Source organism: Geotrypetes seraphini, chromosome 19 (assembly GCF_902459505.1).
Source record: "Geotrypetes seraphini chromosome 19, aGeoSer1.1, whole genome shotgun sequence".
In the NCBI taxonomy this organism is placed as follows: Eukaryota; Metazoa; Chordata; class Amphibia; order Gymnophiona; family Dermophiidae; genus Geotrypetes; species Geotrypetes seraphini.
This window is the reverse complement of record NC_047102.1, coordinates 27074538-27100388: the sequence shown is the minus strand read 5'-3', so window position 1 is coordinate 27100388 and position 25851 is coordinate 27074538. Positions and strand designations below refer to the sequence as shown.

The following is a 25851-nucleotide window of genomic DNA, read 5'->3' as shown; positions in this document are numbered from 1 at the left end:
AACAAAATACAAAATACATTCAAAATATCCTGCACTTAGAGGGTGTGCTTCTGCAGAGTGTTTAAAGTGGAGAAAAAGACCTGTGTCACATTGGATATAAATAATTCACAATATCCTACAGACATATCAATTCCAAAAAGCAGTTTGGAATTGAAGACACAACCCTGGTCCATAAAAAAACTCCACTAATTCAATTTCTTAATTTGAGTTAACAAATGCACTGGTTTGCTATATATTATCAGAGGGCAAAAATATATAAACATGCAATATCGGCAGACAGCTTAACAAAACTCAAAATAAAGAAAATAGCAAAAACGTATCCGCTGCAGATGTCTCCTCCGTACAGGTAAGCAGAAAAAAAACGAGGCTAAGAACACCAGCTTAAATTATTGATCATGCCGGCTGTGATACAAAGAAAATAACTCCAATCAACTAGGGCTTGAATTAGTCCTTCAATTTACGCCATTCAATGTACATTGGACAGACATCCAGGATGCTCCAGACTAGAATGATGGAACACAAATCATGTCTTTCTTATAGACAGGTAGATGCTCCGATGATAGAACATTGTTTAGTGTTGAACCATTCTTTCACTGATTGCTAGATTATAGAACAGCTGACGCCACCGGTTTGGGGAGGTGATTTTAAGAACCTTTTGAGGAGACGTGAACAACGCTGGAGTTTTGATCTACAAGCCTGTACACCTAATGGTTTAAATTCATTTATTTAATGGAATGTCTTTTTTTTTTGAAAGTGTACTTTTTAAAAGTATATTCTTTTGATAAAGTGACTTTTTTTGAGTTCTCCTGGATAATTCTATGCAATAACCCCCCTGATAAGAGCGTTTAAAAAAAAATTATCTTGCCGCCATTACTTTTTTGACGTCCGACACTCATTTATATTCCACTTCCTGTACGCCAAGAAGCCATTTTGGAAGTGAACTGCTCATTTTGAAGGTACTTTTTGTGAGACGCTATTCTTATAGAGTTAAGTCTGGTTTTTCTTTACTTTTTTTGTTTTTGTTTTTCTTAGCGCTTCCCCTGACGAAGCTTTGGATAGCAAAACAGGGGCCCCGTTGGGAGTCCTAACGCTTATTCAAGCCCTTGTGGATTGAAGTTATTCTGTTTGTAAAACAGTCGACATGATCAATAATTAAGTCGGTGTTCTTAGCCTCGTTTTTTTTCCTGCTTACCTGTATAGAGGAGACATCTACAGCAGATAAGTTTTTGCTATTTTCTTTGAGTTTTGTTAAGCTGTCTGCCGATATTGCATTGTTATACTTTTTTGCTCTCTGATAATATCGCAAACTAGTGCATTTGTTAACTCAAATTAAGAAACTGAATCAGTGGAGTTTTTTATTGACCAGGGTTGTGTCTTCAACTCCAAACTGCTTTTTGGAGTTGATATGTCTGTAAGATATTTTGAATTACAGTGGTATCTCGGTTTACGAGTGCACTGGTTTGCGAGTGTTTTGCAAGACGAGCAAAACACTCAGCAAACTTTTGTCTCGTAAACCGAGCACTGCCCCGATAAACGAGCACCCAGCAATGGTGGCCCAGGGGTGAATACCTACCTGCGGGTGCTGCAGCGATTTCAAAGTGGTGCTTTCCTTCCCTCAGGGTCCCCGTGCGGCTGCCCTCCCGCTTCGGCCATGCTTGTACGTGGTGAGCATGTTGTCGGGGCAGCGGCTGACTTAGGAGAGGTGAATCTGCGCACATGCTCATTCAGGATGGCGGCCGGCTTGGATCAGGAGCCGGGAAGCGCTGACGGACAGCAGAGGCATCGGCCGAAGCGGGAGGGTAGCCCACGGGGACCCCGAGGTAAGGAAGGCACCACTTTGGAATAGCTGCAGCACCCGCAGGCAGGTATTCACCCCTGGGCCACCATTGCAAACTTTGGTTGTGGAACGAATCAAATGAGTTTGCATTAAGGCCTATGGGGAACTTTGCTTTGATAAACGAGCGTTTTGGATTACGAGCATGATCTTGGAATGGATTATGCTCATAAACCAAGGTCCCACTGTATTCATATCCAACGTGACACTGAGGTCTTTTTCTCCACTTTAAACACTGTAGAAGCGCACCCTCTAAGTGCAGGTATTTTGAACGTATTTTGTTTGAATTAGAACATTCAAATTGTATATTGCTCTAACCACTACGCCACACTCTCCTCTATGCCACAAAACGAGAACTAAGTGGATTACAGAAAACAATTTAAGAAAAATACATCTACAAATTTAAAATATCTGCTGCACATAAATAGGGCCTGACCCTACTCTATAATATGGAACCATAAGATCAATAAAGCACGATAGACACCCTCCTTTCCATTTCCAATTATTATTTGATATATTGTCTTTCTTTCCCCTTATCAGCATGGTTTACATAGTAACATAACATAGTAGATGACGGCAGATAAAGACCCGAATGGTCCATCCAGTCTGCCCAACCTGATTCAATTTAAATTTTTTTTTCTTCTTAGCTATTTCTGGGCAAGAATCCAAAGCTTTACCCTGTACTGTGCTTGGGTTCCAACTGCTGAAATCTCTGTTAAGACTTACTCCAGCCCATCTAAACCCTCCCAGCCATTGAAGCCCTCCACAGCCCATCCTTCACCAAACAGCCATACACAGACACAGACCGTGCAAGTCTGCCCAGTAACTGGCCTAGTTCAATTTTTAATATTATTTTCTGATTCTAAATCTTCTGTGTTCATCCCACGCTTCTTTGAACTCAGTCACAGTTTTACTCTCCACCACCTCTCTCGGGAGCGCATTCCAGGCATCCACCACCCTCTCCGTAAAGTAGAATTTCCTAACATTGCCTTTGAATCTACCACCCCTCAACCTCAAATTATGTCCTAAAATTATCATCGAATAGCAATCCCAGCGTATTTACAATAAAAGTCCTTCTAACCTGTCTTCACCAGGATCCCCTGTTAATCAGGTTCATGAAGAAAGCAGTGGTGAAGCTGCATCAGCTCCAAGAACTGCCCACACCCAAGCTGATGGACACAGTCACTGAACATGGGCAAATCACTGTATCAGAGCATGAACTGTAAACTTATGCAGATGTATGTGCTGGACATTAAGGACATCATGGAAAAAGGGTGTGTGAAATGGAAGGTATTTAACAGCAACACTGTAGTGGGGACCCCTGAAACCAGCCTACACACAGTGGTGCAGGGCAGCGGGATCTACCCCAAAACTAATGCCTTGTATTTTGTGCGAGCAAAAAGATAACATGGCAAAAGCTACTCAACTGCCTGATTCTTTCAATGACTTTCTTATTTTATCAATTTTTTTTACACTACCTGACAAGTTTATGTAGCGAGCCTGGGACTCATGTTATAACATGCCAGGTCAGCCCATGGCCATTAGGTGGCAGCAACAGAACAGCAAATTTGATCACCCAGGAAAATTTCATAAAGAGTATTCATTTTCTGTCCAGCATCGGACACCTGTCTTTCTTCCCCTGCAGACATCAAATCACTGCAACAGTCACTACAGTATCCATTAGCCATGGAATATTTATAGTCGGAGAAAAAGCAGGTTTTTCTGGAAATTGGTTTTGCTTAGTAACTGGCTTTCCCCATATCTCACCCCAAAGAAAATAGTGAATTGCCAAGTCCAATATTTATTTTACATATAGAAGTGAATTCTATAAAGGTTGCCAAAATGAAGTGCGCTGAGCGCAAATTGTATGACAACGCCTGGGCACCCAGATTCCATGATAGAATCCTTGCGTAAATCAGCATTTATGCACTAACATTTAGGCATGTCCACTCAGGCCTAGTGTTAGGGGGTGGCAAACAGGGCAATTGCCCTGGGCCCCCATGCTGCAGGGGGCCTCCAAGCCTGCCTCATGCTGAAGGCGGCATAGGCTGAAGACCAGCTTTTGGGCCCACTCCCTAGTTCCTGCCTTGGACCCCTGAATATCTAACTCCAGCCCTGTGCTCACCTCAGCCATGTCAGTAACAGGGGAAAAGGTCCATGCTTAAATTTAGCAGCTTAGCACATAAGTGACACTGTTGTGTAACCTGTCCCCCAAATTCTATATATGGTGCTTTAAGTTGCATGGATTAGCCCTGATAATCAGCTTCTTAACAAGCAATTAGCATTAAGTGGTTTTAATTTAAATTTGTATAAACTTAAGCATGGGATCCATTGCAAAGGCATCTGAGCTCAAGTTGCATAAAAGAGCACGCCTTCTTGTCACTACGCAGAATTTTAAGGATGTAACCCCTTTTGCAGACATAAAAAAAGATGTTTATGCATAAAAAACCATTTATAAAATTACTCTCCCACCTGTCTTTCTGGACTGCCTGGAAATCGTACTGATCACAGTTTGGTACACCGACATCCGCGCGGGACAATTCCGTTCTGACAAATGCACCCCGACAATTGCGGCCCGTGAAGGATATCTGGAAGGCCCTTATTTGCTGAGGCGCCTCAAGCCCCTCCCAAGAGACGGGGCCTGAACGGTCTCAGCAAATCAGGGCCTTCCAGATATCCAATAAAATGGTTCCCATAATCATGCTGTAAACCTAACCCGAATCTCTTACGTGTAGTGGGGGGGGGGGGTCCCCCATCCTAGCCCCTTAAAAAAAGAGGGTTACTTTGTAACCCTCAAAAAGACAAAATAGTATCTTTCCCAGCACGCATTCAAGAAGACAAAATAGTATTCTGTAGGGGCGGATCTCCCAGCGCAACCTCCCAGTGCGCATTAGCCCTGCGTGCAAATGTCAGGGCACAATTGTTGGTATGCATTTGACGGTTTAGATGCAGTCGGCGCTGCATGAGTTTGCTATGGAAGGATGTTTTTCCTTATGTTAGTTCATGCGTGCCTTATTTTACTTTATAGCTGGTTATGTTATTCCTGTAGGTTTTGGTTTTTTTTGGTAATATGCGATACTCTCCCACCTTCACAGAAAGCCACAACAAAAACGTGAGCAAATAAATAAAAATATAAACGCCTCCATCCATAAAATATGATGTCTTCGTAAAGGGAACTAAATCCAAGTTACCTCCTTGCTAATATCCAAGTCATAGTCCAGAGGCTCCAAATCTACCTCGGTGACGGGTACAGCCTGAACCTTCAACCAGCCTTCATCATTCTTCTCCTTCTCTTCTGCATCTCGTGCTGCCCTCTCCAGCAACTGTAAATCAAAGTCTTGCTCCCGTTTCCACTGGTAAGAGATACAGAACAGGTCAAACATCTCCATCCTTATCTTTCAGACAGGCATTTGGTGCACCTGCCAAAAGTTTCCAGATCACATTTTATATTAAGACTATTTTATAAAGCAGCGTCAGTCCTCAAGGTCCGCAACTCTGTCAGACTTTCAGGAGTTCCCCAGTGAATATACACGAGATGTATTTGCATGCACTGCCTCCACTGTATGCAAATGGATCTCATGCAGATTCATTTGGAAATCCTAAAACCCAACTGAGAGGTGGACCCTGAAGACCAGCATTGAGCACCTTTGCTGTGAAGGCTCAAAACAGAGCAAACATGAGATCGGTTCAAAAGATTTATAAAAAATACTCTTATGTGTAACATACTCCTCCATTACAGGTGTTCTATGATGGTCAACCATCTGGAAAGAGTGTAAAATATGCAGAACTGTTCATCTCTCAAACTTTTGCTGGTCAAAACAGCAGATGTCATAAAAATCAGTTTATTGTAGTGGAGACACAATGCGCATACATATACCCGACAAAGGCCGTGTTTTGCCCACTTATTTTGCTGGTTGCTGCAGAGTCAGATTGTGGAGTGCTGCCATCTTTTGGCTAATTACCGTGTTAACCTGGCTGGTGATGCTGTTTTTATATACACACCTGGTTTGATTAACCCCTGATGTAGCCCTTGCATGGGCAAAACACAGCCTGTGTCGGGTCTCTATATGTGCACTGTGTCTACACTACAATGAATTGATTTTTATGACTTTATTTCAGCCGATCTGCTCTTTTGGCCACCATTTTGGATTTTGCAGACCATCTGCCCTGTGGCTTCCTAGGCATCTCTCAAAGCTTGTCAGGCTGTGCTCATGGATCAATTTCAAATAAATGTTGTTTTTTCCCCCCAGTGTAACTTCCAACAACAATAAGCTGAATTATAATCTTTCCAACTCGTAACTTCTTTCTAAAATGACCATTTTTCTTTGGTTTCTCATGGACATGCTCTATTTTGACATGATTGTGTTTTGAGACCGTAGTTCTGTTTCAGGGGAAGCAATGACAAAGTAAGGGTGAGTGGCGCCTCCCCTCCCCTTGCCCCCCCCCCCGGCCATGTGCGCGCTCACATTCCCCGTACCTTTTTAACTTCGGTGCGCGCAGGCAATAACTTATTGCCTGCGCTGGCTTTGGCACTCTCTTTGACGTCATTTCCTAGGCGCGGGTCTCAGAAGTGACGTCAGAGAGCGCGCTAAAGCTAATGTGGGCAGTAAGTTGGTGGCTGCTCGCACCGAAAGGTATGGGGGGGGAGGGAAGAGGCATACGCGGGGCAAAGAGGAGGAGCGGTGATGGCGCCCTGAAGATGGCGCCTGGGGTGGACTGCCCCCCCTCACCACACTGAGGGGAAAACCTTTTTACTCTAATAGAGCCAAGTACTCCAACTTCTTAGTTGTGATCTCATAACTACTATATACACTTAATACAAAGACCTGTACTGAAAGTTTAATAATTGTATTTTATATGGTACAGCTATACGTGTGTATGTGTGTTTTTATAAATTAGTATATAACTCACAAGGATGCCCCTCTGCCCAAATGCTGTCCCCGAAAATACCTCCTCATGGATCATATAAAAGCATGGATGGCGTGTATACTTGTATATACACTTATCCCTCCGTATTCTCTGTGATGGGGGATTAACATACCCGCGAATACAGAAAAACCGTGAATAACTTTTTCATATGTTATTCGCTGTTTTCTATTAAAAACCATCATGAATATGGTGAAACCGCGAATAACATGATGGGAGACCTGGCCTGTTCCTGAAGGAGAGGCAAAACACGGTGAAGAAAGTTCTGGGAATCAGCGATTTTCTCTGTAAACGCTTGGAATCAGCGATTTCTCTATGAAAACTGATGTAATTGGGGGGCGGAGAGGAGCCAGCAAACTAAAAACTGCAAATAATCGAAACCGCAAATGCTGAAACTGCAAATACAGAGGGAGAAGTGTATCTATAGTCATCTACTCAATTTAATTGATTCATTTTCAGCATGTAAACATTCTTTGCATAAGTAAATTGCTTTATAAATTTATCCCCCAACACTAATCTGTATTACAAACAAAGCTACCCTTGCAATTACTGTTGGGACAGTCTGTGAAGCCTTTGCTCTGAAAATAAAGAGAAAGCCACACTGCAAGAAAACCACCATATTTCCAGGTTCGCTTAGCGAGCTTGTCCTCATATGGCCTGTAAGGAGCTGCCAATTTGTCTTATGAGCTCAAACAAAGCTCAGCTTTGTGAAAGATGGCTGACATTTGATAAGGTCAACGACTACACATTCCTGTTCACATCTTACATTAGTTAAAAATATCTCGATCACCTCAAGTACCACAGCAAAAAGTACTGGAGATGGATGACGTGTGGTACTTTAGTGATATATCAGTATTGCGGAATTCCGATTAGTGTGTTTTCGAAAAGAATAACGCAACCACTAAGAGATTTCATATACGAGGGACCTTCAAAAAGTTTCTGCACTTTTATTTTTTTAAACACCATTTCTTAAATATCTCAAAAGCAAATTACATCACTTTTCCAAATAACCACCTTGTTTTCCGATACATTTTTCCCAGCGTCCTCCTAACTTCTTAATGCCATCAGAAAGGAATGTTTTTGGTTGGGTCGCAAATATATGAAAGTGCAGAAACTTTTTGAAGAACCCTCATATGTGTGCTTAAAAATTTGATAACAAGTTGTCTAGGTTGAGAGGACGAGGCATCTCTTTGTAGCCTCTCTTTTAAAGACATACTGGCTCCTGTGCATCTTTATAAAATCATCCCCCCAAAATCTACAGAAATCACAACTGGAAAGAAGCTGCAGACATTTCAACTACTCAGAGGCAGGTGAAAATGTTTACACATAACAATGCATGTTGCAACTCTGCCTGTCCCCCGAGTTGTGTGGCGCGGCGGTTGAAGCTACAGCCTCAGCACCCTGGGGTTGTGGGTTCAAATCCCGCACTGCTCTTTGTGATCCTGGGCAAGTCACTTAATCCTCCCTAGCCCCAGGTACGTTAGATAGATTGTGAGCCCACCGGGATAGACAGGGAAAATGCTTGAGTACCTGATTGTAAAAACCGCTTAGATAACCTTGATAGGCGGTATATAAAATCCTACTAAACTTGAAAAGAAGTTCTCACTGTTTCAAAGACATTTCTTATGCAATTGAGATGGTTGAGTGGAACTCATTATATGGCTGTCAGCTACTAGGCTTGTTTCATTGAGGCTGGTTTTAGATTTTTCTCTTTTTTTTTTATAGCTTTTTTTTGTTTCATGATGTTTTTTTGTCTAATATCTATTGATCCGTAAACCGCACCAAACCATGAGATTGTTGCGGTATATAAGAATCTGTTATGTTCATTTAAATTATGAGTGTTTTACTCAGAATTGCAGATGTAGCGAGTAAGAAATTTTTTAAATAAATAAATATATTACCCATAAGATAATTTTATATGAGGTCTCTTGGTCCTTTCTACCAGCTCTATTACTACTACTAAGAACATAAGAACTTGCCTCCGCTGGGTCAGACCAAGAGTCCATCGAGCACAGCAGTCCGCTCCCGCGGCAGCCCATCAGGTCCATGACCTGTACAGTAATCTAGTATTTATCAGAGGCTAAAACATTTCACGCTATTTATTCAGTTTTCTACACTGTTCTCCCAGGGGAACTCAGAACGGTTTACATGAATTCATTCAGGGACTCGAGCATTTTTCTCTGTCTGTTCCAGTGGGTTCACAATCTATCTAATGTACCTGGGGCCGTGGAGGATTAAGTGACATGGCCCAGGGTCACAAGGAGCAGTACAGAATCTGAACCCATAACCTCAGGGTGCTGAGGCCGTAACTCTAACCTCTATGCCACACTCTGCTCCAGATAATAGGAGTTACAGTCAGACGGAGAGATGTTCCTTTATTCCACATATATTTTGGGGTGCCTTCTAATTATATAAAACCCTCTGCCTAGAGTGATACCTGTCTTGTGGGCTTGGTGGTGCTGAACACTTTCAATCTTCTTCAAAACGTATTTCCAATAAATATTACAAATATTTCTTTATCCTTAAAAAAATTTAATCAATGGAGAGAAGTATCTTTCAAATCTGCGAGAATCATATATGGGGCAAAAAGCAAAATCCCAATACAGAAATGACTTCCAAAATTATAATCATCTACCCCAAAACTCCTCAGGTATATCACAAAATACCCCAGAATTTGAGATATATTTCATCGATTAACATTTTTAAAAATGATATGGAAATATTTGGAAGTGCGTTTTCAAGATTATTTATAGTATTGTTTCCTTTTGGGCATGTAACGTGAACATTTGAGTGCAAAAAGGGATATATTGTATGTCTAATCATATCGTACATTATAGCACTTTACATACAGCTTATGTCGATAGAGAAATCATCAATATCTCATGCCCAAGAAAATGTCTTTGGAAGAACAAGACTGGAAAAGCAAAACATTGCTAGGCTTTTGGCATTTAAAGTACAAATGAAGACTTTTTTTTTTTGGGGGGGGGGGTCATTTTTTTTCATAACAGGGTGCCTACGTTAACAAAACGTTAACAAAATGGCATCTATTTTATGCTTGTTTGATAAGGACAAAACATTCATAGAGATCTGGAAGCCATTGGGAAAACACGCCAAGCATGATCATCAACGAACTCCAATATATAACCTTGTGCATACATTTAAAGAAAGTGGAATGGCATTTTAGCAAGAAATGTACAAATCAGAATCGGAATGTCCAGGTCGAGGTGTCGCCACTCGTATTTACCAACGTAGAGCCTGTTTTAAAATACATTGAACAGTAAGCCATTCATGTGCCAGTTATGTGTGGTGGAAGAATCCGTTTTAGAATCAGAAATGTCTAAAACATCAACCGAGCAACATGGACATATAAAAGTCTGTTATGAAATCAGAACATATAGGCAGACAGAAGAATCCCTCGCCCTGGGATACAAGCAAAAACAACAACAAAAAAAAGGCAACCCAAACAAGTCTTTATTAGAAACTGTAGGTCCTAGAATAAGACCTGGAAAGTGGGAAAGTCCCACTGGCTTCCCGTGGTACATCGTATTCTATATAAAATTTGTTTGCTTACGTTCAAATCAATAATGTCCCAAACCCCAGCTTTTATTTTTAGAGTTCTAATTCCCTATACAACTTCAAGAACACTTCGATCTCAGGACCAACATCTATTGGCTATTCCATCATTGAAAGTTATAAACACTAGACGGCTTACTATTTTTTCAGTGACCGCACCACAATCCTGGAATAATCTTCCTATTTATATTAGAGAAGAAAAGAACTTAGTTAATTTTAAGACTAAGCTTAAAAGTTTCTTATTCAATGATGCTTTTAATTAATATTCAATGATGTTTTTAATTAATATACAACTTTATAATCTTTCTTATCTTTTACATTTTTATTTATGTTTTTATTCCCTCCCTATTGTTGTAATCCTGAAATATAAAATTTGATACATAATGTAACCCTTTAAATATCGTTTTCCTAATGTTTCATGATTGTAAGTTTTTGTAATTATGTAATTTTATTTGTCTATGTAATAACTACCCCAAGTTTTTATTTATTCATTATTGATTGTATATCGCCTAGAATGTAGAATAGGCGATTAATCAAATTGCATAATAAACTTGATAAACTTGACTAAGATAAGCCTCCCCTCTCCTAAAACCTCAGAGCCATCAGAGAGTCAGACATTGATGCCACAACCAGAGATAGCGCTGGCGTTCCCGGGGCCTGCCTCTTCCCCTTCTCCACCACGAGCTGACACCTGGCCATCTGCGCCATCAGAGAGATCCAGATGTCAACAGACGGGGCCTTCGACTGCCACCCAGAATTTCGGAATAATTTTGACCACCAATAGAAATGCAATAGCAAGAAATTTATGATCAGGCAAAGGCACATGATTATCAAGCAGCAGATGCTGATTCCCCAGCAAAAGAGTCAAATAATCCCAGGAGTTGTGTGTGTGTGTTGTGGGAGGGAGGGGGGGCATGAGTGTGGAGTGAATGTAGAGTGTCTGTTGAATTGCTGGTTGTTTTTCCTTTTAGATTCAGGTTTATGTTGGGGGGTGGGGCTTGATTGGTGGCATATATTTTGTATATTAAAACTGGACAGGCGACCTGTCATGGCACCTCTAGTATATACAGCTTGGAGTTGTGAATATATTGCAGTAATGTTTACATTGCTAGTGTTTTGTTTTATTGGTGTTATATTTCTGGTCGTGTCATGGCTGTGTTGCTTGTTCCAATAAAGATATTATTTTTTTTTTAAATAGAAGCAGTAGGTCCTACTGTTTCTAAGAAAGACTTGTTTTAGTTGCTAAGACATCCCCCTTGCCTTTTTTTGTTTGTTTAAATCGGCCATTTTAGAGAAATGCTCATGTATTTTTCCTGATCCTGTTGCAGAGCCTGGTATCCTTTGCCAGTTTCATTTTCAGGGAAGGGAGTAACTCTCATCCCAATCCCTCCCATCCCAACCATTCAATCCCTCTAGCACGCCAGTAGAGTGCTGTTCAATACAAGCACTTTCCTAAAACCTGTCTATCCCAGGGTAGTAGATGTAAATCCCAGGGTTGGATCTTTTTGGACAGGCATGCATTCTCCTTCTGAAGGTGGAATATACCATGACCCTTGCCAAATGCATGTTTCTCAGTGTTAGATGTGCATTATTTAACATCTTCGCGACCATACTGAACTCGAAAAGCCTCAGTCTTGAAATGTTTCTTCTTAGAACGCAGGTGATGTCTTTCTACTAATCCCTGCAAGTCTGAACCAAGGAAGCATGACTACAATATTGTCCAGAACGATAACTAAAGTGTAAGAATGAGCGGGAAGACGCCATCTCAAACTAAATGCTGAAAACACCCAAAATATGATGGTTTGGGCGTCACACACACCTAATCCCACATGCTGTTTCTCTGACAACTGGAACCAGCTTAAACACTGAGAAAACCTCCAAAGTACCGAGAGTCACTTTAGATAGCTCGTTAAGGAGTCTTTTTACTAAGGTGCGCTAAATACTAACGCATCCATTAACGCATTTAGTGCGTTAAATCAGCTAATGCGCCTTAGTAAAAGAGGAGTAAGTTAACACGATTTTCAAAACTTAGTCTGAAAATCCTTTCTTACACTACAAAAACTAAGAAGAGTAAGACTAATTCTAACAGTACTACAGGATACCAGTGTGGTCAACAATATTGCCACAAGAAGACTACTGCGATGCTCTACTCTCAGGTAGCTCTATAAAGTTAATGAAAAAAAACCCCCTCCAACTGATACAAAACATTGCAGCAAAACTCATATACTACAAATCAAGATTTGACCATGTCACAACACTGCTTACCACCAGAAAACAGAATAGAATTCAAACTATGCTGCATAGCATTTAAAACGCTATACCGTGACGTCCCTAATAGCTTCCCCAGATTTACTGAACGATTAGGTAGATCTGCGGATCAACAGAACTTTAACAACCTGACCCTATCGTTTCCAACTCCGAAAGATATAAAATATTTCAGACGTCTCACAGCAAATTATTCAGCTACCGAATCGCAAAAGTGTGGAACTCACTTCCCATCAGAATTCGCACAACCAACAGTATACACACAGCTTCGCAAAAATCTAAAGACATGGCTTTTTAAGAAATCCCTACCAGGAGTCCAAAAAGACTCAGATTAATAATACAAGTCACCCAAAATAAAGACAATGTTAATAGCTACTATGTATTACCTCAGACCATATGTACTGCATAATTTGATAACAAGTTTGATAGCTTTATGTAGCATGTATAATTCTTTGTAACTTATTTAATTCTATACAAAATTCTATGTAACAATATGCTTCCTGTAACCTGCCTAGAACTCTAATTAATGAGGATTCAGCAAGATATAAGATTGAACATAGCATATTCTGGCTTTGTAAAATCAGGATTGAGATATTTACACAATATAAACATTTAAATTCCAGTTTACGCAGTTCTAAAATAAGCCCCACAGTGTAATGGACCATTATATAAACACACATGATTATGTATCGGGAGTTCGTTTATGGTGATCATGTTTGAGTGTTTAAGGACAACATAGGTACCTATATGACGTTTTGATGAAAAAAAAAGAGCATCCAGAACCAGCCCCCATAAATTCTCAGGAGGGGGAGTGCGTATGTGTACTGTATCCATATACCTGTGTGTTTTATAAAAATGCATGGGAAAATTCAATGTTCCCTGATGTTTCAAGGGAAACGCAAAAACGTAGGCGTGACTTTCTTCTTTTAAAACCAGGGGTCATCTCACTAGGGGCTACATTTTACTTAAGACACCCCTGTAAGTGCATTGTTCGCTATCACTCAACTAAATATGTATTCTTTGAACCTCAACAATTGACTAATTTTGTGGCTATGTCCCGTCTGGACAAGGATAAAATTCAATCTTGAGCTCTAAAAGGAAAATAGTAGCTTCGTTCCCGATGTATAGAACAGTATTACTTTGATGTCTTGATTATATCTCTTCTTATTTCTTGCCAATATAATTCTTGGATCTAAAGAGGACTTGAGCTAATTTCACCATAATAATTCTTCTTGTAATTTTACTTAACTTTTGTTAAGTATGGATTTATTGTTTAATGATTATAATATGCTTTGGTTAAATTTGCTTCCTGTACAAGTTATACTTGATAATATATTGTAATCAATAAAAAAAAATACTCGATAATAAAAATGCATGTGTACACTACAATTTCACCCCTGCTCCACTCATGCTATCCCCAGGAACACATGCACTTATGTATATGTGAATTTGGCTGTACAAATGATAAAAACCCTTTTCCATATGTACAACAGGCTTCTTGCACAAAAAACCATTATAAAATGGCACCCCTACCCTTTATTCTTTACTCTACATTGGGGAGATGGTTGTACTTGTACAGATGCCTTTGATCATGGCTCAGCAGAGAAGACTAGATGTTAATGTCTATATTCAAGACCCATATACCTCCTTCCGATCTATTGCATTTCTGTTGCGAAAAATTCTTGGAAAATCTCAAGGTACCACAGGTTTCCGAAGGCACATGTGGTTTCAACACTGCGTAGCCCATTCATGCACAAGCTCTCAAAAATTAAGGGCTCCTTTTACTATGCCGCGTTAGCGTTTTTAGCGCACGCTATTCCACACTTAAAGCCCTAACGCGGCTTAGTAAAAGGAGTCCCAAGTTTAAAACAGGTAGAATTTAGATAATGCTTTTATCTGAGAAACTTCTGTATAAACAGAAAAGTACTTTAAGAAACCTGGAAAGAAGAAAAAAAATATACTTTTCCAAAGGTTAAGATGCAAATATACTTATTTAAACCAGGCTTCATTGCAGTAGATATTAAAAAAACAAACAAAAAAAAAAACTACTACTCATTCTACAGCAGTAAGAAAAACGTGGAATCCATTTTTCTTAGCAACGTTTTTATTAGGTTTAATGCTTATGTGGGTACATTTTTTTTTTTTTTTTTAATAATGACTAACATATTCAAATGTTCAATATTTAAAACTATACTTCATTCGACAGAGAATTGTTTCCCATCTCAAGAGCTCTTGTGTTCAATAAAATGTTACCCTGTTCACAGTGCTGATAATAAATACATGGCACACGATATCCAGGTTTGCAAAATTTTGGCTGTCAGACAGTTTTTACATACTGTAAGTACCAAAAGTCAGTTGATCCATCAAACTCTTTCTGCTTTCTTATGATGCCTTAGCCAGATGAAGATGTTGCTTTTGGCAAAACTTCAACATATGAGAGAGAGATAAATTATAGGGACTGTTTCAAGTTCAGAACTGAGACGGGATTAGTTCTGGTGGTATTTTACCAAAGAATCTGCTGACGTGTCTTTGCTGGCACATGCAAAGGGAACAGCTATTTGGGAAAAATCAATAGAAGGAATTCTGCAACTTACACATTTATGTCAATTACAGCTAAATAGAGACTATCTCAAAGGGTAGGTAAACCTTAGCCACCCCTTCAATGCCCTTATGTGCGTTATGAATTTTACCACGATCCTCAGCGGCACCACTTGGAGCATAGTGATCCGATGACGAATTGACACGTAAAGCTTGGAGCAATGAGATTGTTTTGAGCTCCAAGTGGATCGTGGTAAAATTCATAACGCACATAAGGGCATTGAAGGGGTGGCTAAGGTTTACCTACCCTTCGAGATAGTCTCTATTGACTAAATACCCTTGTGAAGTATATGTGGTGTGCTATTACAGAATTACAGCTAAATAACCATAGAGCTTGCAATCTTTATTTACTTTCAATTTGGAATGGGGGAGGGGGAATTTAAGGCAGATACCTCTCATAATCCCTCCTGTAGAAGACTGGCCAAAATGTGCACTTTTTAGAAACCTGTATGTGCCAGGAAGCAGCTGTAAATCCCAAAGTGGACGCATTAGGTCATACATGTGTTTTGCCATTCTGAAACTGGAATTTGGACCCTCCCAGGTCAAGTCCTCAATGTGTCCCCTTGCTGTTTCTACATATTTTAGGCACTCACATGTAAGTCGAGTCCTTTTCTAAAATTCCTATTTATACATGGATATCATTTGTTAAGTGTAAGACAAGAATAAGGCTTCTAAAATAATGATCTCTATTAAAAACTGTATGAAGTAAACAGAGCAGCAATTCCTGACTGGCCAAATAGACATTCAAGTCTTACAAATAAAAAGGTTTTCATTTATTATCAAATATGGAAATGGGGGTAACAGATTCTAAGCTTTCCAAACAACAGGCAGTATCTTTGTCCAAGCACAGGCAGCTTCGATTATTGAAGGCCAAAGCTGATTTTAAAACATTTCTCTTTTCTGATGCATATCAAACCTGACAGTAGTTGACTATGTTGGAGAAGTTATGTATAATACAGAATATATCTAATGTGTTTGGCCCCTCACCTCTATTCTTTAAATGTGTAGTTCTCCCTCCTAACCTTGCATGTTTTCTGTTTTATTTTATCATCGGCTTTTGGAAGCTGCCCAGAAGGTTCACCACTGGTGCGGCATAGTAAGATTTTCACAGACTTGGAAACTTGGTTATCAAGAAGAGAACCGCGGCTGATGGAGTTAGCAAATGAGTGTTAACAGGGGATTCTCAAAAATGGACATGAGGAAGCGCGTGGTATTAAAAGGAATTCAAATATGCTAGTAATGAGTTGCTTCTAAACTGCAATAAAGCCTGGTAAAAATAAATAAAATCAAGTAGCCTGGTTAGCAATTGTTTTAAACAAATCAGAAGCTTCTGCAAACAAAGAAGGGAAGTATTAGGCATGACGGGTGATACACGTCTAGAAGCTGGAGAGTTTGTGCAATGAATTAGCTGGAGAAGGGACAGCAGTTCTAAAGCTCTATTGCAGTGTTTTGCAAACCGTGTGCCGCCAGACACCAGCACTGGCTGACTGCCTCTCGCGGCAAGAGGCATACCCTGTAGGCCAGGGGTCTCAAAGTCCTTCCTTGAGGGCCGCAATCCAGTCGGTTTTTCAGGATTTCCCCAATGACTATGCATGAGATCTATGTGCATGCTCTGCTTTCAATGCATATTCATTGGGGAAATCCTGAAAACCCGACTGGATTGCGGCCCTCAAGGAGGGACTTTGAGATCTCTACTGTAGGCAGTCAGCCTGCGCCTCTCCTTCTCTATAGCATAGGGGTGGGCAACTCCGGTCCTCGAGGGCCGGAATCCAGTCGGGTTTTCAGGATTTCCCCAATGAATATGCATGGAAAGCAGCGCATGCAAATAGATCTCATGAATACTCATTGGTGGAAATCCTGAAAACCCGACCCTCGAGGATCGGAGTTGCCCAGCCCTGTTCTAGCTTCTCTCCTCCTTTCTGAACCTCTTCTTTTTCAGCAACCCCTCCCCCCCCTCACTGGAGTCTCGGAGACCTGTTTGGAGGTCCGCCGCACATGCGCAGATCGCGACATCCACAGACTTCCGGATGCCCTCGAGCCACCGGCTCACAAAGTTTGCGAGACACTGCTCTGATGGAACAAGAAAAACTACAGGGGTAGCATTTCAGGGGCTGTGCCATTCTGTATCCTTGGCATGATGCCAAAGGAGTGGCTGGGTGACAGTCCTTAACAGGAGAGGGCTCATTACACATTTATAAATTGTGCAATATTTATTAAGCTGTAAAAAAAAAACCACCCTCCTGCCTTTCAAGTATACTTTGAACCCTGTTTGATTACTTGAAATTCAGCTTAGAGCAGAACTGGTATATACAATGAATCTTTAGATGAGCTGCTTTATATAGAGAGCAAAGGTGATTAACAGGCTCTAAAACAGGGGTGTCCAATGTCGGTCCTCGAGGGCCGCAATCCAGTCGGGTTTTCAGGATTTCCCCAATGAATATGCATGAGATCTATTAGCATACAATGAAAGCAGTGCATGCAAATAGACCTCATGTATATTCATTGGGGAAATCCTGAAAATCCGACTGGACTGCGGCCCTCGAGGACCGACATTGGACACCCCTGCTCTAAAAGATGCCTCTAAAGCAGTAAAAATGATTTCACTTTAATACAAGATAATACTGTACATAGTACTGTGCCTGTTCAGCTAACCGTTAATACATCCCTTCCAAGCTATTAAATAACAGCCAGCAGAAGGTTCATTCCTCCTTACTGTAGGTCCTTAACCTAGAAAATGTGTTAATGTCCTCCAAGCATGACTGAAGTTATACAGTTATGATTGGCTGAAAACCAGTGGTTCCCAAACCTGTCCTGGGGGACCCCCAGCCAATCAGGTTTTCAAGATATCCCTAATGAATATGCATGAGAGAGATTTGCATATAATGGAAGTGACAGGTATGCAAATCTCTCTCATGCATATTCATTAGGGCTATCTTGAAAACCTGACTGGCTGGGGGTCCCCCAGGACAGGTTTGGGACCCACTGGCTGAAACTGTTCCCTTCTGCCTTAATTACAGACTCCCTCCTTTACCAACGCGTAGCACGGGTTTTGGCGCCAGCAGCGGCGGTAACGGCTCCGACGCTCATAGGAATTCTATGAGCGTCGAAGCCGTTACCGCCGCTGCTGGCGCTAAAACCCGCGCTACATGTTAGTAAAGGGGGAGGGAAGAGTTCTCTAACCAACTTACCTGCAGCACCTACAAAGTACTGTAGAGGCCATTTTCATACACAAAAGAGAGATGATGCAAAGAAATGGCTTTTTCCAAAACTGCCCAGATGATATGGCTAAAGTGTGCATATAAGGAACATGTTTGGAAGAAAACAGAAAGCCGATGAGAAGAATAAAACTTTCCTTTATTCACTTCTCTTGCTCTTTGTTAAAAAGAGATGCCCATCATGGTCACGTTTTGCCTACGGCTGCTTCAGGGGCATACAACATACCAATTAGTTCTAAAATCCATCCTTGGTCAACTGCTCTTATTATCTTAGAACAGTTTTCCAATTAGGTTCTCTTCGTATTCTTATACATTCCTTGGTACTATCTAAGCTTGATGACTGTAACGCTATCTTCATTGGTCTTCCAAAATACCAGACACGTCGGTTACAACTAGTTCAAAACACTGCAGTAAGATTACTCTATCATCATTCAAAATTCGATGATGATACACCTCTCCCAATCCCCTACGCTTCAACCCCGTACACTACGCTCAAACTATCAAGATTTGCTTGTTGTCCCTTCCATCCGAGAAATTTTCTACGACACCACCAGAAAGTCCATCTTCTCAGTCATAGCACCCTCACTCTGGAACACTCTTCCCCTGCATAGAAAACAAGAGTCTTCCCTCACATTATTCAGGACAAAACTCAAAACTTTTTTATTCAAGGATGCTTAACACCTAATCCAGGAGCCCTATCCTTTCTCTGGAATAATATTCATTTCAGGTTTTCACATCCAAACGCCTCTTTAGAGGCAAATTAACTCCTAATGTTCTATCCAAACCTCTCCAACCTTTATATATTTTTTTAATCTCGATGTATTTTTTACCACCTTTTGTACCTTCCTCCCCTTCCTCCAGGTCTTAAGTAATATACGTAACCTCCCCCCCCCCCCTCCTCTACATTTAATTATCATGTAGTGGAATTTTTTTTATATATATATATATTTTTATTGACTGTAAACCGTCTAGATAAATTTTGATAGACGGTATATCAAAGAAATAATAAACTTGGAAACCTGAGCATATTCTGCCTGTTTCATACCATGAAATCATGTCACTACAAGAAGTACCTAGACAGAATGCTATCATTCCAGGCAGCTAAACTGAACACATGGCTAGCAAAACCAATACTCGAGGCCACATCATACACTGACTTCAGAAAATCACTGAAGACCCATCTCTTTAACGTTACCTGAGTTATCCCCCTCTGCCAATTTTTCCTCCCCAAAAGCCCTCTCTCTACCAATACCCTTCCCCTTCGTATATTGCTGTTTCCCCTCTTATTCACATTGTAAATATCTTCCTGTAAACAGCTTTGATCTCTTGTACCATGTTCTAAACCCATTTCGCACTATAACCTGACCCAAAACATTTTGCTTCATGTTGCAAACATCCTGTATTCTCATTGCATGTATCTGCTTGCAAGCTGCCCTAATCAGATGTATCCTGTTTCATACATATGTATCTTATGTATCCCATTCCAAACATATGTATTTTGTTGTAAACATATGTCTCTTGCTGTAATCACTGCATTATTCTCATTGTAACCCGCTTTGAACTTATGGTATAGCGGTATATAAGAAATAAAATTATTATTATTATTATTATATTCCTTTTAAATACAATGTCCTTTCTGATCAGATATTATCAAGCGGTCTCCCTTCTCTTTTTATTAAATTTTTTAGTTCATTATTCTCCTCAGAAAAACTCTTTGAACTTCACATCAACAGTTGCTAATTGTTCCTTCATTCAGACAATTATTCCTTGATGTTCACAGGAATTCTTCTCTTTCACTTATGGCTCCCACACTTTGGAACTCCTTACCACATTATCTTCGTACCGGAAAATTCCTTTTTGAAACTTCAGGCTCAATTAAAGGCATATTTTTCTCAGGCATTTTGTTCATAGTCCAATGGAACAGACAAAAACAGCGAGATTATATTTTATCCTTAATTTTATATGTTTTTATCCTTTTCCCTATACCCCAGACTTTAATTGTAACTAACCCATTATCCCCCCCCCCCCCATGTTTTGGAGACATTTGTAGGGCTTGTATTTGTTTATTATTTTGTTTGTTCCCTTCACTTTTTATTTTATGATACTGTAAACCGCTTAGATTTTAATCCTGGTTTTATATTTGTGGTATTTCAAATAAATTGAACTTGAACTTGAAGCAGCCCTAGGTGAAACACAGCCATATCGGGCATCGGTTTTTTAAACCTGGAACAAGCATAGTGAATAAAGAAGGTCTATTCTCCTCATCGCCTTCCTGTTGTTTTCTTCCCTATTGGATTTTGTGAGTCAGCTGCCTCGTTGTTCTTTGGGACCTTTTTCATTCCGAACACGTTTGTGTACGCTTAACTGAGGGGAGGCATTCCTGAGAATGAGCGTGGAGAGAAGTCAGCGCTTACACACACCCATTTCATAAAATATATACATATGTATGTAAGGTAAGCCAGGTGATTTGGGCAGGTGTGACTGTCAAAGGAAAAGTACGAGAATATACATTCTTTCCCTTTTGAAAACTGGTGTAACTTATGCATATACTTGCCACAAAAGTTAAGAGGCCTGTTATATCAGAATTACGTATCTCTCTGTGACTATTCACCCTTAAAAAGTTAGCAAAAGATTTATTACTTCAACTCTTAGAACCTGTATCAATGCTTTAGAACGGTGTTTCCCAAGTCGGTCCTAGACTACCCCCTTGCCAATTAGGGTTTCAGGATATCCACAATGAATATGCATGAAAGAGATTTGCATAGAATGAAGGCAGTGCATGCAAATCAACTTCATAGAAATATGATGGAAGATAAAGGACAAAAGGCCCATCCAGTCTGCCCATCTGTAGTAACCTTTATCACTTTCTCTCTGAGATCCCACGTGCCTATCCCAGGCTTTCTTGAATTCAGATACAGTCGCTGTCTCTACCACCTCTTCCGGGAGACTGTTCCACACAGCTACCACCCTTTCTGTAAAAAAGTATTTCCTTAGATTACTCCAGAGCCTATCACCTCTTAACTTCATCCTATGCCCTCTCATTCTAGAGCTTCCATTCAAATAAAAGAGACTCCACTCATGCGCATTTACATCACATAGGTATTTAAACGTCTCTATCATATCTCCCCTCTCCCGCCTTTCCTTCAAAGTATACAGATTGAGATCTTTAAGTCTGTCCCCATATGCCTTATGATGAAGACTAGACACCATTTTAGTAGCCTTCCTATGGAAAGACTCCATCCTTTCTATATCTTTTTGAAGGTGTGGCCTCCAGAATTGTACACAATATTCTAAATGAGGTCTCACCAAAGTCTTATACAGGGCCATCAATACCTCCTTTCTTCTACTGACAAGGGGGCACTACAGGACTGACTTGGGAAACTCTGATTTGTAACACCACGGTTAACCTATATGTGCCATGAACAATGATGTTAAAGTGCTTTTCTATGCAAATTATATTGTGCTTTTTCACATATCCTTTCCAGGTATCCCTAACATACTGAGCCTATGTCTGCAGAGATGGGCCGAATGAAAGACCGAGACGGAGCAGGCTGTCTGTCCCCCTGGCTGAGAGTCCTCTTGCGTTCTCGGACTAATGCCTTCTGGTGTCGTTTCATGCGTTTCAGCTGCTCCTCTGCACTCATCTTGCTTCTTTGGTGGTCTCCAGAGTAGAGGCGCTCCAAGGCACTTTTGGGTCTATCCTCCTTAAGAGGGAAGAACGCAAACAAACTTCCAATATAATTCATGAAAACTAGAAAACCTTTTTGTCATCAAATAATGATGATACATATTTTGTATAGTCAAGTGTGTTCTTACAGTAATGTATTTAAAATATATATACAGATACCACAAAATTATTTTCATAAAATACTGACCAGCGTGCAAACCTGAACTTTGGCATGATGATGTAGGCATGTTCAGAGGCAGAGTTTGGGTGACTATCCACGCCCACATTCAAGACATGATTTACCCCACTTATGCTAATTTATGAAGACCCATAGAACTGTGTTTTAGAAAAAAAACATCCAGGTCGGTACATCCAAATTATGGATGGGCAAAACAAGGGACATGGTTGTCACTGTGGCAGCACAAGAGTACACTAATGGTTAGAAGCAGTGCACTGCGAACCAGGAAACCCATGTTCAAATCCTACTAAAGCTGTTTGGAGGGGGGGGGGTGTTTTTTTAAATTCCAAGCCCTTCATGGACAGAAAAATGTTTACGGCATCTGTGCACACACCATTTCAATATCCTTTGGCTTGCAGGTGACATATAAGAAAATAATTTTAAAAACTTTTAGTACCATGAACATCCATAGTTCATGAAGCTGTCATACACCCCAACATTGCTTGCCAGATTCACATTTGGGGGAGGGAGGAGGAAGCAATTAAGGGGGTGACTTCCCTTAATCCTTCCAGTGGAGAGCTGTTCAGTCACAGCATCGTTCTGTAACCTGGATATGCCAAGTATCAAATCTAAATACCAAAATCCCTCTTTTTGGACATAGGCATCCCTTCCCTTCTCAAATCAGAGTTGGGCGTCCATATCTTGGCCATTCCTTAGTTTGTCTCAAGCACACCCAGATCATGCCCCCTTATCATAAGAATGCCCTGCAGATTTAGTCGTCCATATCCCGACATTATAAAATGTGGATTTGCACACGCATTCAATATGGACATCTAGAAACATAGAAACGTAGAAATAGACGGCAGATAAGGGCCACGGCCCATCTAGTCTGCCCACCCCAATGCGACCCTCCCCTACTTTTTTTTTTTTTTTTTGAGCTCTTAAGTTTTCAGACATCCAAATCACAAAACGAGCTTTTAAAATAAAGGCCATAGACACTTATGTGATTTTATAATGCCTACGGAAGCACCCACTTGCCCTCTTAAACCAGGCACCCTATTATAAAATCACCTCTAAAGTGTTTACAATCTAAGTGGGTTCCTGAGAGCAACAGACAAAGTGACTTTGTGAGTTCACAACATGTAAAACGGAAGTCAACGTTCCTGAACATTCTAAGTTCATTATTCTAACCAATAGACCATGCCGCCAACTGTTATTTTGTTTTAGTGAGTTATTTGATATATTCTGGTAAATCATTAGTTCAGAGGCTGCACAAAAGTTGAGCCAAGCTTGTGAATACACAGTAATTTGCATTACCATTAGAACACATTACTACACTGCCTGCCTCAGTAGTAGCAGGAGGCAGATTATTACATTATGCTATGTTATGTTAATCAGGTTTTCTATTCCTAGGGTTACCAGATTTTATTGACACATGGCCCCGCCCCATTCTGCCCTCGGGCCCGCTCCATTCCACCCCTGTCCCCATCCCGCCTCCCAACCCCAGCCCCACGCAAACCTCGTCTCGTTGGGCCGGGTCTGGAATGCATCTGCGCGCACGGCCCCGATCTTACCAGCTTTCCAAAATCCGGACAAAATGCCGGGTTTTGAAAAGCCGTCCAAATGCCCGGGTAAATCCGGATGTCTGGTAACCCTATCTATTCCACCTTGAACTATTCAGTTCAAGGTCAGATTACATTATAGAGGTTGGGTTAGTCACCCAGGAAGTTACAATGGACAGATTGACACGGACTTTCAACAGAGTTGCTAATACAGGTAGATCAGTTGGCAATGACCGAAGGAAACAGGCTGTCTATTCCTAAATGCAACAAAAATCTTTCACCTTTTGAGAATGTTCACTACACCAAGGAGAACCTCAGCTCCTAGTGACAAAGTTAATTCAAGTTAACATACCTTGGAGCCATCAACAGCTAACCCCCTGCGAAGTGTAACATACGAAGAAACTGTCGATGACTGGTGTAACCTGGAAGTTGATCCAGACAAACCTTTGTAATGAGAAAAACAATCGAATGCTTGAAATTAAAAGGAAAAAATAGTTACAATTTTTATTTTTATATCCACAAAACAGTATATAACTCTTTGTACAACATCGTTTAAAAGTCTTCACACTGTTACATTTCTCATATTCCAGGGATGGGCAACCATGGCTCGCGAAGGTCACAACCCAGTCAGGTTTTCAAGATTTCTACAATGAATATATATGAGACTGATTTCCATATACTCCTTCCATTGTATGCAAATAGATCTCATGCATATTCATTGTGGAACTCTTGAAAACCCAACTGGGTTCTGGCCTTCAAAGACTGCGGGCCATCTATTGTTTAAAACATACATTTTAAAATGCGTTAAGGTAGCAGTTTGTTTCATGGATATAGGCAACATACTCTACAAGTTCAATGTGAAAACAATTATAAAAATGTTCAAAAAATAAATTCATAAGAATCCAAAAAGGCACAGTCCATCACCTCCTTTGTCCAAGCAAATCCAAATTAGCTCCATTTCCAAATATTGCCTTAACAAGGCCTAAAATAAGATAAGAGACTATCCACAGTAGTTGAACCGATTCATATAATCCTAGAAGGTGAGCCTGAATAAAAGGACTAAACAAACCAAACTCTGAGATAAAGTTATTCAAAAACATAGCTGGGATTATCCCTCAGAGCACTCTCAGGGCTACCATTGTAAGGTAGAAACTAGTATCTCTAACACACTACCTCGATCAAGCTGTTCTTCAACAGTCATTAGTTAAGGAAACTATAAGGCCTATTATTATTTTAAAAGCACTACAGCACTCTCTGGCTGAGACTAGGGGAAATTAACTGTTTAGCAATTCTAAGATTACTTCAAAACCATGGCCTGTAGGGGATAGCGTCAAGCAGGAATCAACCTGAAACTAGAGAATGACACGGTGACAAAATTCATCAGCGTTCCCGTCCCCGCGGATAACCGCGGGAAATAATCCCATGTCATTTTCTAGTGTCTATTTTAACCTCGGTCCTTCTACACCAACATTCTTCAAAGCAAAGCTTGCGGGTCAGTGGTTGTGGCCATTCATACTCTGATTCTTATGTGAGCCAAGTATAGGATAATGAAGCCATTGTGACATCACTGATGTGATTGGCTCTTAGGCACTGGTGGAATGAGGCATTATGACATCACAATATCTGCTCTGGATACCAGAGACTGTCATTCTGTAGTGTCTGTTTCAACCTCTGTCCTTCTACACCAGCATTCTTCAAAGCAAAGCTTGCGGGTCAGTGGTTGTGCCCAATTATACTCTGATTCTTCCCTCTCTCCTTAAAGAATGACATGAAGATGGTTTCCCGCGGTTATCCGCGGGGACGGGAACGGTGATGAATTTTGTCACCATGTCATTCTCTACCTGAAACCCCCCTCCCCCATGGTGTGCCACTATAATTCCATAATTTAGGCCTATGCAGTTATATGCCCTTTGCACATGCAATCATCTAGAATACTAATGCTTACAAATGTTTAGTGTACACTTATTTGTGAAAGCACCAGCAGGGTGCCCAAGTGCCATTTGGTAAGAATGCACTTAACTTACAGAGCATGT

General features: G+C 40.5%; 1 protein-coding gene across 6 annotated transcripts in view; it reads right to left on the bottom strand.

Annotated features, from left to right (window-relative positions):
• Positions 1 to 25851, bottom strand: part of PLEKHA7 (pleckstrin homology domain containing A7) — a 437534-nt gene that overhangs the window by 40316 nt on the left and 371367 nt on the right. For all 6 annotated transcript variants that reach the window (XM_033928326.1, XM_033928327.1, XM_033928328.1 and 3 more), the window contains 3 exons: positions 24171 to 24262; positions 21912 to 22115; positions 5026 to 5187 (listed from right to left, as the gene is read on the bottom strand). In XM_033928326.1, the coding sequence (XP_033784217.1) occupies positions 5026 to 5187; positions 21912 to 22115; positions 24171 to 24262 (458 nt within the window). The remainder of the gene's footprint in view (positions 1 to 5025; positions 5188 to 21911; positions 22116 to 24170; positions 24263 to 25851) is intronic.